General features: G+C 37.6%; 1 protein-coding gene across 1 annotated transcript in view; it reads right to left on the reverse strand.

The window, feature by feature from the left end:
* Positions 1-3546: 3546 nt before the first annotated feature.
* LOC131397950 (zinc finger protein 91-like) overlaps positions 3547-17147 on the reverse strand; it is a 60158-nt gene continuing 46557 nt past the window's right edge. Inside the window, exons 8-9 of the mRNA XM_058531048.1 lie at positions 16810-16908; positions 3547-8913 (exon numbers count right to left, since the gene is read on the reverse strand). Of these exons, the coding sequence (XP_058387031.1) occupies positions 7547-8913; positions 16810-16908 (1466 nt within the window). The 3' untranslated portion in view covers positions 3547-7546. The remainder of the gene's footprint in view (positions 8914-16809; positions 16909-17147) is intronic.

A 17147-nucleotide genomic window follows, 5' to 3' on the forward strand; every position in this document is an offset into this window, starting at 1 on the left:
CCGGGGAGAGTTCCACCTGTGGAAGGGACGCCTTGCCCGGGATGTGTGATCCTTGCCCAGCCGCATCGATTGACAGGACTCTCCTGGCAGTGGGGTGTGGATATTGTGAGTAATTGATTTGATGTGAAGTAATTGATTTGATATGAAGTAATTGATCTGATGTGTTCTCTTTTCGGTCAACCTGGTGTTTCTCTTTCTGGTTGATTTGTGTCATTTCTCTTCAGCCGATGTGGATATTTTCCCTTGCCAGTCGAGCTGATGTTTTTTCCCTCTTAATATTTGACCTATTCGGATCTGTTTGCAGACTATCACCTTTACTATCTTCTATATAATAAAATATACCTTCAGTTCATTTGTTTGGAGTGGAGAGTGTCTTTTACGTCTCCGATCGAATCCAGGAACCTCATAACATATACAAAAGTCAATTTCCTGTATACCAGTAATGAACAATTGGAATTTGAAATTAAATATGCAGTACCATTTATATTAGCATGAAAAAAAACAGGTATAAATCTGTTGCGAGTTTAGTTAAGCCACCCATAGTATTGCTGCCTTGGCGTCCATTTGGATGTTTGGTCAAGCAGCCCGCAGGGACCTTAAACTGACACTAGCCCCCTCATGCAAGTGCATGCACTCGAGAACAGCCCATGGAGTCACAGCAAATGTAAGTTCCTTGTAAGACTTCCTCAATAGCCCTTGTGATCAACAGTCTCCCCTGTCTCCAAGCGCCTTCTTGTGCACCCCTTAGGTAAGACCCCTGTGGGGCTTACCAAAACTACCCTCTTTTGATTTGAATTCGCTCATCCAACCTTAGCCCAGGAACACCAAGGCACTCCACCATGGACCCTAATAAAGGTATGTGCCCCAGGTCCTATCTCTCTCTCCTTCTGTCTGTGCTCTGCCTTGACCTCCCCATGAGTCTTGCCTGGTACTTCCTCCAGGACCTGTGAGTAATAAACTCTATTTCAATTTCTCTTGTGGTCTGATGTTGAACCATGGCTCACTATCTGGCACCCTGTGCTGCACTTGTGTTACTTTGACAGATCCATAACAAAGTCTAAGAAAATATCTGTAGGATCTGTATTTGGAAAACTACAAAACTCTGACAAAATAAATCAAAGAACTAAATAAATGGAAAGATAATCTAAGTTCACGAATCAAAATACTCAACATTGTGAAGAAGTCAATTTTTCCAGACTTCATCTGCAGATGCAGCACAATGTCAGTCAAAATGCCAGAAAATTATTTTGTAGATATCAGCAGAGTTACTCTAAAGTTTATATGGAAAGGCAAAATCCCCAGAATAGCCAACACAATACTAAAGAGGAAGAACAAATTTGGCTCACATTACACATTTTCAAGACTTACTATAAAGCTACAGTAATCAAGACCACATGGTATTTGAGAAAGAAAAGACACATTTATCAACTGAACAGAATAGAGAGCCCAGAAATGGACCCACACAAATGCAGTCAACAGATCTTTGACAAAGTAGCAAAGGCAATAGAGAAAGGATAGTCTCTTTAACAAATGGTGCTGGAACAACTGGATGTACATATTAAAAAAAAGAACCTAGACACAGACTTTTCTTATACCTTACAGAAAAATTAAAATGACCATAGATCTAAATGTAAACTTTTAAACTATAACATATTGAAGAAAACGCAGGAGAAAATGTACTTGACCTTGGGTTTATGATGAATTTTTAGATACAATGGCAATAGCAAGATCCATGAAAGGAAACAATGATTAGTTGGGCTTTATTAAAGTTAAAAATGTCTGCTCTGTGAAATACACTGTAAAGAGAATGAAAAGATAAGTCACAGACTTGGAGAAAATATTTGCAAACCACATATCTGATTAAGGATTGTATATAAAAAGAACTCTTAAAACTCAACGAGAAGACAAAACAAAAACCAATTTAAAAATGGGCAAAAGATCCAGGTAAACATCTCACCAAAGACATTACAGATGGCAAATAAACATGAAAAGATGCTCAACATTGTGTTTGGTCATTAAGAATTGCAGAGTAGAACAATGAGATGTAGTATCCACTTGTTAGAATGGCTAATATTCCCAAAAACCTTGACAGTACTAACTGCTGGCAATACCAACATGAGGAGCAGCAGGAACGCTCATTAATTATTGGTAGGAATGAAAAATGATACAGCCACTTAAGAAGACAGTTTGGTAGTTTCTTACAAAACTAAACATCATCTTACCATACGATCCAGCAATTGCGCTCCTTAATGTTTACCCAATTGAGTTGACAACTTATGTCCACACAAAAACCTGCATGTGAATATTTATAGTCACTTTATACATAACCGCCAAAAAGCTGGAAGCAATGAGCGTGTCCTTCAATAGGTGAATGGATAAGCAAACTGTGATACATCTATAAAAAGGAGTATTATTTGGCAATAAAAGTAAATTAACTATCAAGCTATGAAAAGACATAGAGGAATTTTAAATGTATATTACTAAGTCAAAGAAGCCAGCCTGAAAAATTTACATAGTGTATGATTCCAATTATATGACATTCTGGAAAATGCAAAACTATGGAAATGGTAATTAGGTGAGTAGTTGCCAGGAGTTCAAGGATGGGGGCGGGAGGGGGGAGTTGACTAAGTGAAGCACACCAGATTTTTTAGGGTAATGAAACTGTTCCATATGATACTGTAATGGTGAATCAAGACATTAAGATCTGTCAAACCCATAGAACTTTAAGGCATGAAGAGTAAGCCTTAATGTATACAAATTTAAAAATATTTAGGAGGCCAGATGATCCCAAGATGGAATGCAGAATGTGACAAAATAATCTACATCCATTGTATAGTATCTTGGTTGTTAAGTTTAGCAAGTCCATTATAACAGACATTATAGTGAGAGTTGTAATTATCATGAAATTGTTCTCCAGCATTTTTATTGTTTGAACTGAGTGATTACGGAATTTTTCTGGTTTTGTTGGCATTCAGTATTCTTCAGTTCTCTCACATTCAAAAACATATTGGCTTTCTTTAACAAATGCAGTTGAGAGAATCCTCAGTTTATTTGAAGTGTTAAAATCACACTTTAGGGCCGGCCCCGTGGCTTAGTGGTTAAGTGTGCGCGCTCCACTGCTGGTGGCCCGGGTTCGGATCCCGGGCTGGCGCCAATGCACCGCTTCTCTGGCCATGCTGAGGCCGCGTCCCACATACAGCAACTAGAAGGATGTGCAGCTATGACATACAACTATCTACTGGGGCTTTGGGGGGGGAAAAAAAAGGAGGAGGATTGGCAATAGGAGCTGAGCTGGTCTACCTCAGCAAAAGGAGGAGGATTAGCACGGATGTTAGCTCAGGGCTGATCTTCCTCACAAAAAAACAGAGCAATTTGTGCTCCTAAAGAAACAAAAAAAATTGAAGGGATTCAAAATTGGTGCAATGATGAGAACAATCCGGCAATCTGTGACCTGGAACTATATACAGCCCACAGCGAACATTTCACTCTAGATATGCAGCTTTGAGAGATTCTTAACTCTTTAAATAAGAAAATACACAAAAAGGTATTCAACACAGCATTTTTATTACAATGAAAAGTCGTTTATGACCTAATCAGTGTTTAATAGAATATTTCAGCATGTTCAGTATACACATTATCAAGGACCAGGCTAGAATTTATTCCATTCTAGAGAAAAGTGGGAAGCTGCTTCAGAGTAGGATGTGAGCTGCAATGGCAAGTGCCCTTCCTCACCCCTTCCCAACACACTCACTCACCACACTGTCTGAAACGACGTCCTGGAAGACATTCGTTGCGGTTATGGTAGCAAACCATAGTGCTTCACATTCTACCCAAGTGCTTCACATCCTACCCAAGTGCTTCACATCCTACCCAAGTGCTTCACATTCTAACGGCGTTAAGAGAGACTTGGAGTGAGAATTCCACAGTGAAGTAAGTTTGAGATACACTCTTAAAGATAAATTTCTTTGCTACATCCTTTGACAAGCTGATAATGTGGACTTGGATTTCCCCAAAAGTAGATTTTTTGTGCTTTGCTTCATTTACACTTTTTCCCAAAAAATCGTTTTTTTCAAATATCCTCAAGGACTAGTATTCCCTGAAGCAAACTTGTGGAAAATGTCAGGTCACGGCCCTCTGCCATGTTAAACACAGGTCTCCTGGGATATCTGCTACTTGGGAAAGGCAACACACTGACCTATTAGTGAAGACTGACTTCAAAATAAATTCTAAATCTATTTTCTTTAGAAATATGAAGAATAGAATTTTCATAAAGGAAGCTGGTCTACATTTTGCCTTTTAGGAGCTATCTTCACCCATTTTTGTATCAGGATTATTTTAGCTGTGTAAAATTAATTGGTAAAATCTTGTTAAGGATTATCTATTTCTTAAGGCTACAACTATCAGATTTTTTTTCTTAAACAAGAACTTCATACACACACATTTGTTTGTCGGTCTATTTGGGTTCTACAGCAGTCAGTTGTAGTAACACATTCTTGTAGAAAGAAATGTAATCCCTCTATATTTTTACATGTATTGGAATATATATAGTACATACATATAGTATTACCTCATAATTAAAACAAAATTTCCTTAGTAGTCTCTAGTTATGTCACTTTTATCGTTGCTAATGCTCTAAATGTATTATCTTGCACTTTTCCCCTTGATTAGATCTGCCAAAATATAGTCATTAACATTGGATTAAGTCTACCATTGTCTAGACTCTTAATTTCTCCATTTAATTGTACTTTGCTTCTCTTGTGTTGGTTTTATTTTGTTCTGTTTCTGGTTTCTTGACATAAACGCTTATTCATTCCTTTAACACATTTATCTATCTGAGAGGTCCAGTGCTGACTGCTGCAGATAAGTGAAGAAGGTGAAGACGGCCCACCAAGTTTCCTTAACGCATTAATGCATTAAAGGGCATTCATTTCCCACTGAATAGAACTTTGGTGACATCTGACAAGTTCAGATATGCAGGCATCTCATTAACAATCATTTCTAAGTAGTCTGTAATTTCAGTTTTGATTTTAAACTTTATTATTGAAACTTTCGAATACATAAAAAAGTACAAATATTAGAACAATGAACCCCACAAACAAACCGCTCCACTTCAGTAATTATCAACATCTACTTCCCGGCTCTTTGCCAATTCGTTTTCTCTTGCTGGAGTATTGTAATGCAAATCTGGATATCTTATCATTTCGTAAATATGTAAGTATGTATCTCTAACACACGATCTTTTCTTTTTTAATAACCACACTGATATTATCATCCCTAACAAAATTAATATTTCTAAATATCACCGAAAATTCAATGCACGTCCATGTTTCCCCCACTGTCTCCAGAATGTCTTTATACACAGGTCCGAGTAATGCCTACATATTGAATTTAAGTGATGTCTCTCAAGTCTCTTTTAATCTGTTAACAGTTGCCCTTCTTTTCTTTTTCATGCCATTCATTAGTTGAAGAAATCAGGTCACTTGTTTTCTAGAATTTTACACATTCTGGATCTGCTTGGCTGCTTCCTTGTGGTGCCATTAACTCCATTCATCTATTCCCCAAATTCTTAGTTTTAAAGAATTTGATTTAAAGGTTTGATTCCTTCAGTCATTATTTTGGCAATAAAGCTTCATAGGCAGTGGTGTGTATTTCCTATGCATTATATCAGGAGGTGCATATTGTCTGATAGTCCCGCTTTTATAGAGGTTAAAATTGATCAAAGAGTTCAGAGATGGTCAGCTTGATAAATCCACTATAAAGTTCTCACTATAAAAATCTTTCACCTAATAGTTTTACTATCCATTGAAGGTCATTTTCTGGGCCATTATTCCATTAGGGAACTAGAAAGATTTTTCTAATCCTATCAATCTTTCTGTATTTACTGGTTAGATTTCTTAAATTAAAAAAACACATACACACTTTAATTCTATGAGCTTTTGGTGGCCCTGAAACTTGGTTCACATGGGAAAAGCAAAATAAATGCTTATTTTTCCTCTTATTTATAGATTTTGGAATGAATTGGTGCCCAAACATCTTCCATGTCTGAGCAAATTGTGCAGCCATAACCAAGCAAACTATCAAACTACTATCGGAGTCACGTCAAGAGACCCAACTCCCACTGGCTGAAGATGAGGCGATTTGAGCATCAAAAAATATACTGACTGAAATGGAATGACGTTTTCTTTCTTTTATACAAGAATTTTACACACACACACGAACACGCACACACACAATATTAAATTTCCAAGTGGTTAGTTTCCTTTCTGCCATGTTCTTGACAGTTTCTAATTAATCTTGAACAGCGGTCAGACAATAGGAATTATAAAATATTTACTTTTTGGAATTTATTATGTGAAAATAATTTCATATTTCTCTTTGATTCTTCAACAGTTGTACTCTTATCAACCTCACATTCATGACACTCACATAATGCTTCTTTTCAGCATAAAATTTCTAATGCAACTTAAGTGATGAAGAACTTCTCACTTCAATATAACCTCTCGATTTTATCCAGAATAAATTATCTTAAGTTTAGTAAGTGCTGAGCAGTGACAGGAGGCATTTCTACATTTATTACTTCTATAGGATATTCCTTTCATACGAATTCACTAATAGTAACGATGATAATAACAACTGTAGATAATATTTACAGAAAACATGCTATGTGGCTGCTATTTTCCAAGTATTAACTACTTATTCCTTACAACAGTCCTATTATACAATGTGGTAGGCTGACTCTGAATTGGCCCCCAATGGTCCCTGCCTCCTGGTATTCATACTCTTGTGTAATCCTCTTCCCTTGAGTGTAGGGCAGTTTAACTTGCTTCTAAGCAGAAAACAGCATAGGTGATGACGTTACTCGAGTGATCAGATTACACAAGAAGAGAACTTCTGTGCTGTTAGCAGACTCTACTGCTTTCTTGGCTTCTAAGCTTTAATGAAGCAAGCAGCCATGCTGAAGAGGCCCAGGTGGCAAGGAATGAGGTCAGCCTTCAGCCAACAACCATGTAAGGTTGGAAGTGGATCCCTTCCCCAGTCAAGCCTTCAGATGAGATCCAGCCCTGACGGAAACCTTGATTTTAGCCTTGTGAGAGACCCTGAAGCAGGGGACCCAACTACGTTATGCCCAGACTCCTGACCCATAGAAATTGTGAGATAATAAATGTGTATTATTTTAAGCTACTACGTTTGTGGTAATTTATTACACAGCAATAAATAACTAATATACATAGGTACTATTATCACCATTTTACAAGTGAGCAAAATGAGGCAGAGAAGTTTAAGTACCTTGTCCAATAACACACTGGTAATAAAGTGGTGAAATAGAGACAATGATAGATAAGGCTAAAGATTTTCCTACATTCACTATATTATCATCTTAAATGGATTTGCTGAAGATAAATAATGTTTGACCGGTGATGGAAGGCTTTTAAAGCAACATATTTTTTCTGTAATATAAAATTTCTTATGCTTAGTTGTGAGCATTAAACAATTCTCAAAAATGAATTTTCTGATGTTCTGTAACAATGTACATTTGAAGGCTTTATTAAATTCCGTTATGAATTTTCTGATGTTGAGTAAGGTGTGAATGTTGTCTAAAGGCCTTTTTACATTCCTTACATTTGTAGGGTTTCTCACCAGTATGAATTCTCTGGTGTTGAGTAAGAAATGAATAAAGTCTAAAAGCCTTCCCACATTCCTTACATTCATAAGGTTTCTCACCAGTATGAATGCTCTGATGCTGAGTAAGTTGTGAGAGCAGTCTGAAAGGTTTTCTACATTCCTTACATTCATAAGGTTTCTCACCGGTATGAATACTCTGATGTTGAGTAAGTTGTGAGAGCAGTCTAAAGGCCTTACCACATTCTTCACATTCATAAGGTCTCTCACCAATATGAATGCTCTGATGTGAAATAAGTTGTGAGTAACTACTAAAGGTCTTCCAACATTCCATACATTCGTAGGGTTTCTCACGAGTATGAATTCTCTGATGGCGAACAAGTTGTTGCCTTAATCGAAAGGTCTTCCCACATTCCTTACATTCATAGGGTTTCTCACCAGTATGAATACTCTGATGGACAGTAAGCTGTTGGCATATTCTAAAAGCCTTTCCACATTCCTTACATTCATAGGGTTTCTCACCAAAATGAATTTTCTGATGTACTCTAAGGTCTGGACCACATACGAAGCCTTTCCCACATTCCTTACATTCATAGAGCTTCTCAGCAGTATGAAGTCTCTGATGTCGAGTAAGGTGTGTACACTGCCTAAAGGTCTTCCCACATGCCTTACATTCATAGGGTTTCTCACCAGTGTGAATTCTCTGATGTCGAGCAAGTTGCTGATGTACTCTAAAGGCCTTTCCACATTCCTTACATTCATAGGGCTTTTCACCAGTATGAAGTCTCTGATGTTGAGTAAGCTCTTGGAGCACTGTAAAGGCCTTCCCACATTCCTTACATTCATAGGGTTTCTCACCAGTATGAAGTTTGTGATGTCGAATAAGGTGGGCACGCTGTCTAAAGGCCTGCCCACAGTCCTTACATTTATAAGGTTTCTCACCAGTATGAATTCTCAGGTGTTGACTTAGTGTTGAACGACGAATAAAGGTCTTCCTACATTCCTTACATTCATATAACTTTTCTCCATTATGAACTCGCTGATACTCAGCAAGAAAATTATGCTTTTTGTAAGTGGTCATTTTTTCAGAAGTAATTTTCACTTGCCCAAAATATCCCTCTTGTGGTTCCTTTTGCCCCTCAATCTTGCTTTTGCATTCCCAATCATTTCTAAAAATGGAGTCCTGAAGGCTATAGCTTTTAATTCTTTCCATTATCTCCCATTGGAATGAATATATTTCATAAATGTCCTTTTCTGGAGATAAGGTATTGGTCCTGTATCTGGACTCCAAATCTGAAAGAAAACAAGAAAGCAAACACGTGCTGTTTTCCTGTTCCAGAAGAAAACTTCTATAGAGAAATTAAAAGCACTTAAAATAATGCCTATTACAAGTGAATGGATTAAACATCTCTAGAGCATAGGCGTTTCTGCTACAATACCACATATGTGTACCTAAAAAAACCTTATCTTCTGCAAAATTACACACCAAAAATTAGAGTTTATGAGGAAAATAGGGCTGGAGAAGTCCACTCAAACCTATGCAACTTTATTAGCAGAGCATTAACAAATACAATAACTGACATCACAAGAGATAACCCAAAAGGCAATCAGCATGGCTGAAGGCCACTTCACGGATATTACAATGCATAAAAATAAAGTGGAAATGCCAGATTTCAGGTGCTGAGACACTGCACATGAAAATAAAGCCCTGAGCCAGTGAGGCTACCATTAAGGTGGCAATAGGGTGAAGTGTAACCAGTCTTTCGCTAGGAGCCACGCAAGGTTGATGGTATATGTCTCTGGGGAGGGAACCCTGTGTGCAGGCATTTATTATTAATTTTCTTAATATAGAGGTGAAAGGGCTTCTAACAATAAAGCATCAAACGGAGGCTTTTGCCTTTCCTGCTGAATGCTATAAATCTACTTCTACTGTTCTGGCTCCATTCAACTAGGAAAATTACCTGTGAACCAACTTCCACATTATACTGATATCATTCTGTTTCATATCACTATTTAGCAAATTTGTATTATGGGTTATTAATTGTATTATGGAACACACTATTTTCATACATTTCAAAAAAAGGCAAAGGAAACACAGCAAATAAAGAGAGTCCAGGAATGGAGGTGAGGCTGGTGATCAGGGAAATGAGCTAAACCACTGGAGGCCCGATTGAGGTGTGGATAAGAATCACATGACGACTTGTTAAACCCATACAGAGGGATCCGTAATGGACTGAAACCAAATCTACAGGACTAGGTTCTGGGCATGTTTTTGTTTTGTTTTTATTTATATTCTTCAACAAATGATTCTGATGCTGATCAATGTTTGAGTATCCCTACTTCAATGTTTTCAGTGATTTCTCTTTATTAGAATAAAATATAATTACCTGAGTGTGGATAATAAGGCTTCTGCTTATCAACTCCTCTCCCATTTACTCTCTCCATTCATGCCATAAAGCCCTCTTTTCAGCTCACAAAACGCACTACAATTGTTAGTTCCCATCAAATAGCACTGTTCACAGGTTCCTCTTTTTCGAGAAATCCTCTGACTTTGCGTGGTGGGCTTCTTTCATCCTCAGGTCTCAAACACGACTTCTTCAGAGAGGCTATTCCTGCTGACCTTATTTAAATCTACACACTTTATGCTCTAGCCCAGCAACCTGCTCCTCTTCTATAGAACACTTTTCTTCTCAATTTTTTGGAATAATGTATTTATTAATTTTCTCATTTGTTATTCTGTTAGTGTCTTACCCCTAAGTTTCTCCAGTGGAAGAAACAATTTCTATTCATTTACCATTAAATAACAAACCCCAAATACACAATAGATGCTACTCATAGTTAATTCCCAGAATTATGTAATCACTAACAAATATGTACATCTGTCTCTAATCTTCTACACTGCACTACATGCAATGACTTGCTTACCTCCACTAGAGTTTATACTATTACTTATCAACACTACATTTACTCCAATATTTGTTCCTTCATATCTTCCCTAGGTGCTCCTTTCCCATCCACATAGCCAAAGCAACTTTTGGACTTTCCAAAAAACAATCTCAAATATTTTTCAATCATGCTAACACTGACAAGCTTATGAAATCCTGAGCAAAAAGGCATGGGTAGATATTCAGTATAGCAGAATGACTGTCAAATATGGAATGGGGACGGGTATCACCTGAGTGCAAGAGAGTAAAAGTAAAGGCTATGTTGGATGTGGGCTCGAAGAAAGTGATCCACATAGGGGACTTGCAGGAAGAAAATCTGAATGTGGAATGAAGTAAGCAAAGAGATGGGGAAAAATGGCATAGGAGAGACAGGAAAGTTTTTTTCTGTGACTATAGTATAAATGTATAAAACTGTCGAAATGACTCAAGCAATAGTCTGATCACTATGAAACAAACTGAGAAATAATAAAATCATAAAACCAAGAGACATCTTCACTTCAAATTTTAAAAACTCTCTACTAAATTGTAGAATTTCTAGAAAATAATATTGAAAATACTACATTATCAAGAACCTATGAAATATTGCTACAGATCTTAAAAGAAAATTCACTGATATATTTAAATTCTCAGAGCAATAAAAATGAAGGAAAAAAATACGAGTAGCCCACTCAAACGTTAGAAAAAGAACAACAAAATATACTAAGGAACCCAGGAGGGAATAACTTAAAATAAAAGCAGAATTTCATTAATTAGATAACAGAAAAAGAATTAAATTAATACACAAGAAACTCGGGTTGTTTAAAAAAAAAATCAGTGAAACATATTAACCATTAGCTAAGATGATAATAAAAAAAAGGAAAGCATTCAAACAAAATGAAAAATAGCAACTAGGTATTCAGCTCAACTCACCATTTTTGCACATCTTGCAATGAAAAGCACTGACTACCTTTATTCTGGGCTATCTTTTCAAGAACATTTGTATAACAAACAGCCTTGGAAGGTAGAGATAGTATCTCTCTCTGGATAAATAGGCAGGTCTGCTAACTGCTCAGTATAACAAAGGTATTATCTCCCTCGGAGCAAAGGTCATACGTGCTTACTGCCCATTATGAGAGATCTGGTTCCCTAAGCTCAGGGTTCCTCTCCTATAATGCAGCTCACTGCGTGTTCAGGGATCCATCGAGACCCATTCACATCACCCCCACGGGACCTGTAGGCAAAGGGGACCGATGCCAATATACTGCTGCTTGTTGTGCCGTGAGCAATAAAACCCTTTGTCTACGGCTTAGGAGTCTTGTGTCTTCTGCAGCATCCACAACACTGTGGCAGGCTAACTCGTTAGCTTGCAAGTGGGGCAAAATTGCAGGCGCTTCACAGTTCTTGACACTAGCAAATAATTAACCATAAAAAGCTTCAATAATTAAAATAGTATGATATTGATGACAACAAACTGAATAAAAATATTAAAAATTCTCACTAAACATACTGTTGATAATTGGATGTTGTTATTCTAAAACTTAAATATGTGTGTGTATGCAGGTATATTTAAATAAAGTAAATTACTAAGTATATAAATTTCATTAGGACCCATGAGCCTTTCTTGAGGAATGCAATAAAGAATAAACTAAAGAAAAGCAAGACAGACCTCCAAAGAAAGAAAAACAAAACTAAATCATAAGGATTGGTATGAGCATTGAATCTTTTTAACTCTACGACTAGTACTAATACACTGCTAATAATGTAAGGATTATGGTTACAGAACATAAATTACATGTTATTTGATCTAAAACATAGAAATACTATAACAAAAGATGGGAAAGGCGACTTCTGTTTCTGCCTATCCTGGAGAAGCTGTTATCAGACTAACCCACTAAAAACAACTAAAAAGGTTAATTAAAATGAAATTTGTTTTAGGACACTAATGAACAACCAAAGCAGCCAGGCTTAGACACCAAGGTCCTGGCGAGAAAGCAAACATGTTGAATTAAGCTGACATTCTGCATGGACTTTCCCCTAAGACATCTGCTGACTCTTAAAGTGTACATCTACCACAGGCAAGCAATTAAACAGAAAGCAACTTCTAAAAGGCTAAAGATCCAAGTAGAATTTTAGCAGTCTCCGTGCTAGTGAGAATAATCCTCCTCACCATTCTAATCATCCTGGCTGTTCTTCAGGAATCTTCTCGCTGTTCCTCAAACATACAAAGCTTCTGCCCCCCGACCCAAGGCCTTTGCATTTGCTGCTCTCTCAGGACTGCTCTTGCTTGAAATATTCATATGGCCTGAGCTCTTTTTTCATGTCTCCATTCAAATAACATCCCCTCAAAAAGCCCTGACCACCCTAAAACCAACCCGTCTACACCTGCCAATTTCTATTCCCTAACTCTCCTCACTTTTTTTAATAATGCTTGTCACTACCTAACACTATTTATTTACTTGGCTACTTACTGTCCTTACTCCTATTATGATGCAAACAACACGACTGCTGGGACCCATCACTCTTGTTCACAACTGTCAACTGGTGTCTAGCACAGTGCTTGGTTCAGACTGGGCACTCAATACAGCTCCCATTGATAAGCCTGGGTAGCTGACCCCCTAAATCCAGGCTAGCCTACACGAGATTAGACTGCCCAGCCCTTAATAAATGACTGAATTTATTTTTAGGCAACAAAATAAATACATAAACTAATCAAAATAGAAACTGGATCCAATATAGATAGACATTGCTATGGACTGAATTGTGTTCCTCTAAAATCATACACTGAAGCCCTAACCCTCAGTGTGCCGGTATTTGGAGACAGTGCTTTTAGGAGGTAATTAAGGTTAAATGAAGTCATAAGTGTGGAGTCCTAATCCGAGAGGATTGGTGGTCTTATAAGAGAAAGAAAAAGATCTCTCTCTGTCCACCATGTGAGGACAGTGTGAGAAGGGGGCCATCTGCAAGCCAGGAATAGAGCCCTCACCAGAGCCCAAAAATGCTAACCTTGGATTTCTAGCCTTCAGAACTGTGAGAAAACAAACTACTGGTGTTTAAGTCACCCAGTCTATGGTATTTTGTTACGGCAGCTCAAGCTAATACAGATTTAGATACAGATGAATTGCAGTCACTGAGCAAGAAAAAGAATAGCACCTCTCTTTGTTCAAATATTTTACCCATCAACCCCAATGGGAGATTTTTGTTTACTTTTTATTTTGAAATAATTAAAGATTCACAGGAGGTTGCAAAGAAATGTACAGGAAAAGTCTCTTATATAACTATAATACAATATTCAAATCAAGAAATTAACGTTATTTAGCTTAATTAGACTTCACCAGGTATACATGCCCTCATGTGTGTATGTATACAGTTCTATACAATTTTATCACGTCTAGCCTTGTATAACCACCACCACAAACAAGACACTCAACCGTACCACAACCACAAGACTCCCTCGTGTTACTCCTTTATAGTCCTAACCACTCCCTCCCCTCTCTACATCTCTAGCCCTGGCAACCACTAATCCATTTCCCATCTCTATAATTTTGTTATTTCATTAATATTCCACAATTGGAGTCGGGTGGTACATAACCTTTTATGATCAGTTTTTCTCACTTAGAGAAAAACTTGAGGTTCACCCAAGATGCTGTGTGTATCACTAGTTTATTCCTTTTTGCTGCTGAGTACTACTCTATAGTATGGATGCACCTTTTACCCATTTTTGATTGGGTTATCATTACAATCACGTGTCCCATAACAATGTTTTGGTCAACAATGGACCGCATATATGACGGTGGGCCTATAAGATGAGTACTATATAGCCTAGGTGTGTAGTAGGCAATATCGTCTATCATCTGTGTATGTGTACTCTACGATGTTTGCACAACGACAAAATCAACTGACAATGCATTTCTCAGAACGTATCCCTGTCGTTAAGCGACACATGATCGTATAGCATTGAGTCGTAGTATATACACTGCATAAGGGTTTTTTGCCAGATGTTTTACTACTTTTTTCTCCCCGTCTGTGACTTATCTACTCACTTTTTTATTGGTATATTTTGATGAGACAAAGTTTTTAATTTGGATAAAGTCTGATTTATCAATTTTTTATTTTTATGGTTTATTGCTTTCACCTAAGAAATCTCTGCCTACTACCAAGTCATTCCCATGTTTTCCTCTAAAAACTTTATAGGTAGCTTTTATATTTTTTATAAAATTTATATTTAGTTTTTTAATTTTTATTTTATTTTTTATATTTAGCTTTTATTTTGGCTTTTTATATTTTTTACATTTACTTTTTATATTTAGGTCTAAAATTCATCTCAAATTAATTTTGGTATAAGGTAGGGGTTGAGATTTGTTTCCAGTTATTCTAGCACCATTTGACGAAAGCATTTTCCTTTCCCCATTGGATGCTTTGATGCCTTTGTCAAAAAATAAACGACCCTTTAAGTATATGTGAGGTCTATACCTAGGGTCCGTGTTCTGTTCATTGATCCTTATCCAAGACCACAATGTATTGATTATTGTAGTTCGTTTTTTGTGGGGTTTTTTTTGGTGAGGAAGACAGACCCTGAGTTGACATCCGTTGCCAATCCTCCTCTTTTGCTTGAGGAAGATTGGCCCTGAGCTCACATCTGTGCCAATCTTCTTCTATTTTGCGTGTGGGATGCCACCACAGCATGGCTTGATGAGCAGTGTGTAGGTCCGTGCCCAGGATCCGAACCCATGAACTCCAGGCCACTGAAGCAGAGTGTGTGACCTTAAATATGCCACTGGGCCAGTCCCTTTATCATTTTTATATACTGCTGGATTTGATTTGCTAATACTTTGTTAAGGATTTTACATGTACGTTCATGAAGGATATGAGTCTGTAATATTTTTTTCCCTTTGGTAATTTCTTTGTCAGGTTATAGTATAAGAGTTACACTAGTCTCGGGGCCGGCCCAGTGGTGTAGTGGTTAAGTGCACACGCTCTGCTGCTGGCGGCCCGGGTTCGGATCCCAGACGCACACCGACGCACTGCTTGTCAGGCCATGCTGTGGCGACATCCCACATAAAGTGGAGGAAGATGGGCGCGGATGTTAGCTCAGGGCCAGTCTTCCTCAGCAAAAAAAAAAAAAAAAAACAGAGGAACATTGGCATGGATGTTAGCTCAGGGATGATCTTCCTCACCAAAAAATTAAAAAAAAAAAGTTACACTAGTCTCATAAAATGAGTTGGGAAGTGTTCTTTCCTTTTCTGAAGGAATTTGCATAATATTACCACTATTTCTTCCTTAAATATTTAATAAAATTCACCAGTGAAATCATCCAGGCCTGGCATTTTCTTTGTGGAAAGACTTCTGATAATGAGTTCAATTACTTTAATAGATGTAAGTTTATTCATATTTTCTTTTTTTTATCTTGTGTTAGTTCTGGTAAGTTGTATTTTTAAAGGAATTTTTCCATTTCATTTAAGTGGTCAAATTCATTGGCATAAAGTTATTCATGGTTTTCTCTTATTATTCTTTTAATGGCTATAGGATGTGAAGTGAACCCCTCTCATTTCTGGTATTAATAATTTATGTTGTCTCTCTTTTTTTCTTGATTAGTTAAGCTACGTGTTTATCAACTTTGTTGATTTTTTCAAAAAATCAAGTTTTGGCTTTATTAATTTTTTTCTATTTCTTTTCTTTTTCTATTTTGTTGATTTCAGCTCTTATATTTACTGTCATTTTTTTTTTTTTTTTTTTTTTTTTTTTTGTGAGGAGATCAGCCCTGAGCTAACATCCGCCAATCCTCCTCTTTTTTTGCTGAGGAAGATGGCCCTGGGCCAACATCTGTGCCTATCTTCCTCCACTTTATATGGGATGCCGCCACAGCATGGCTTACCAAGCAGTGCATCGGTGCGCGCCCGGGATCCGAACCAGCGAACCCCGGGCCGCCGCAGCGGAGCGCGCGCACCCAACCGCTTGCGCCACCGGGCCGGCCCCTTTACTGTCATTTTTTCTTCTTTTACTGAGAACAACTCCTTGCTTTGAAGTGGGAGAGAAATATGAGAGACGAGAAACAGAGAGCTGTAATCCAGGTCAATAGGAAGTTCCTTTGCTAGTCCGGACTTAAAAATATTTTAATTTGCTTCCTGGGTCTCAGGCCTTTCCACTACAGGCCATGGCCTTTTGAAGAGAGATCCCCAGTGACATCTCAAGGGTGTGCCTCTACCCTAACAAGCTTGGCTATCACCTGTAGTAATGACTTCCCCATGCCTGCTCAGCCCTCACTCACCAGGGTAGTGTCTTCTTGTCCCTTCCCTCACAACCATCCAGGGCTCCTTCCCTTCATCCAATAAGGTAACTGTGTCTGGTTTAGAAATGAAAGGTCCTGCTTAAAAGATAATGTGATATGAAACTATAAGCTTAAAAGTCCTTAGGTTCAGATTTGGTTACATTTATAATTACCTATAGATCAAAATGGTACTTTATAAAGCCTACAAGCAAAGAAATGCAAGGCAGCTGAAGAATATTCATATTAGGGTAACCTCAGGACCACAAGAGATGGACACCAGATGGTTAAGAACAGGCCTTAATATAATTTCAACTCATACAAGTTCCGTTGAGAGGCAG

Source organism: Diceros bicornis, chromosome 34 (assembly GCF_020826845.1).
Source record: "Diceros bicornis minor isolate mBicDic1 chromosome 34, mDicBic1.mat.cur, whole genome shotgun sequence".
Classification (NCBI taxonomy): Eukaryota; Metazoa; Chordata; class Mammalia; order Perissodactyla; family Rhinocerotidae; genus Diceros; species Diceros bicornis.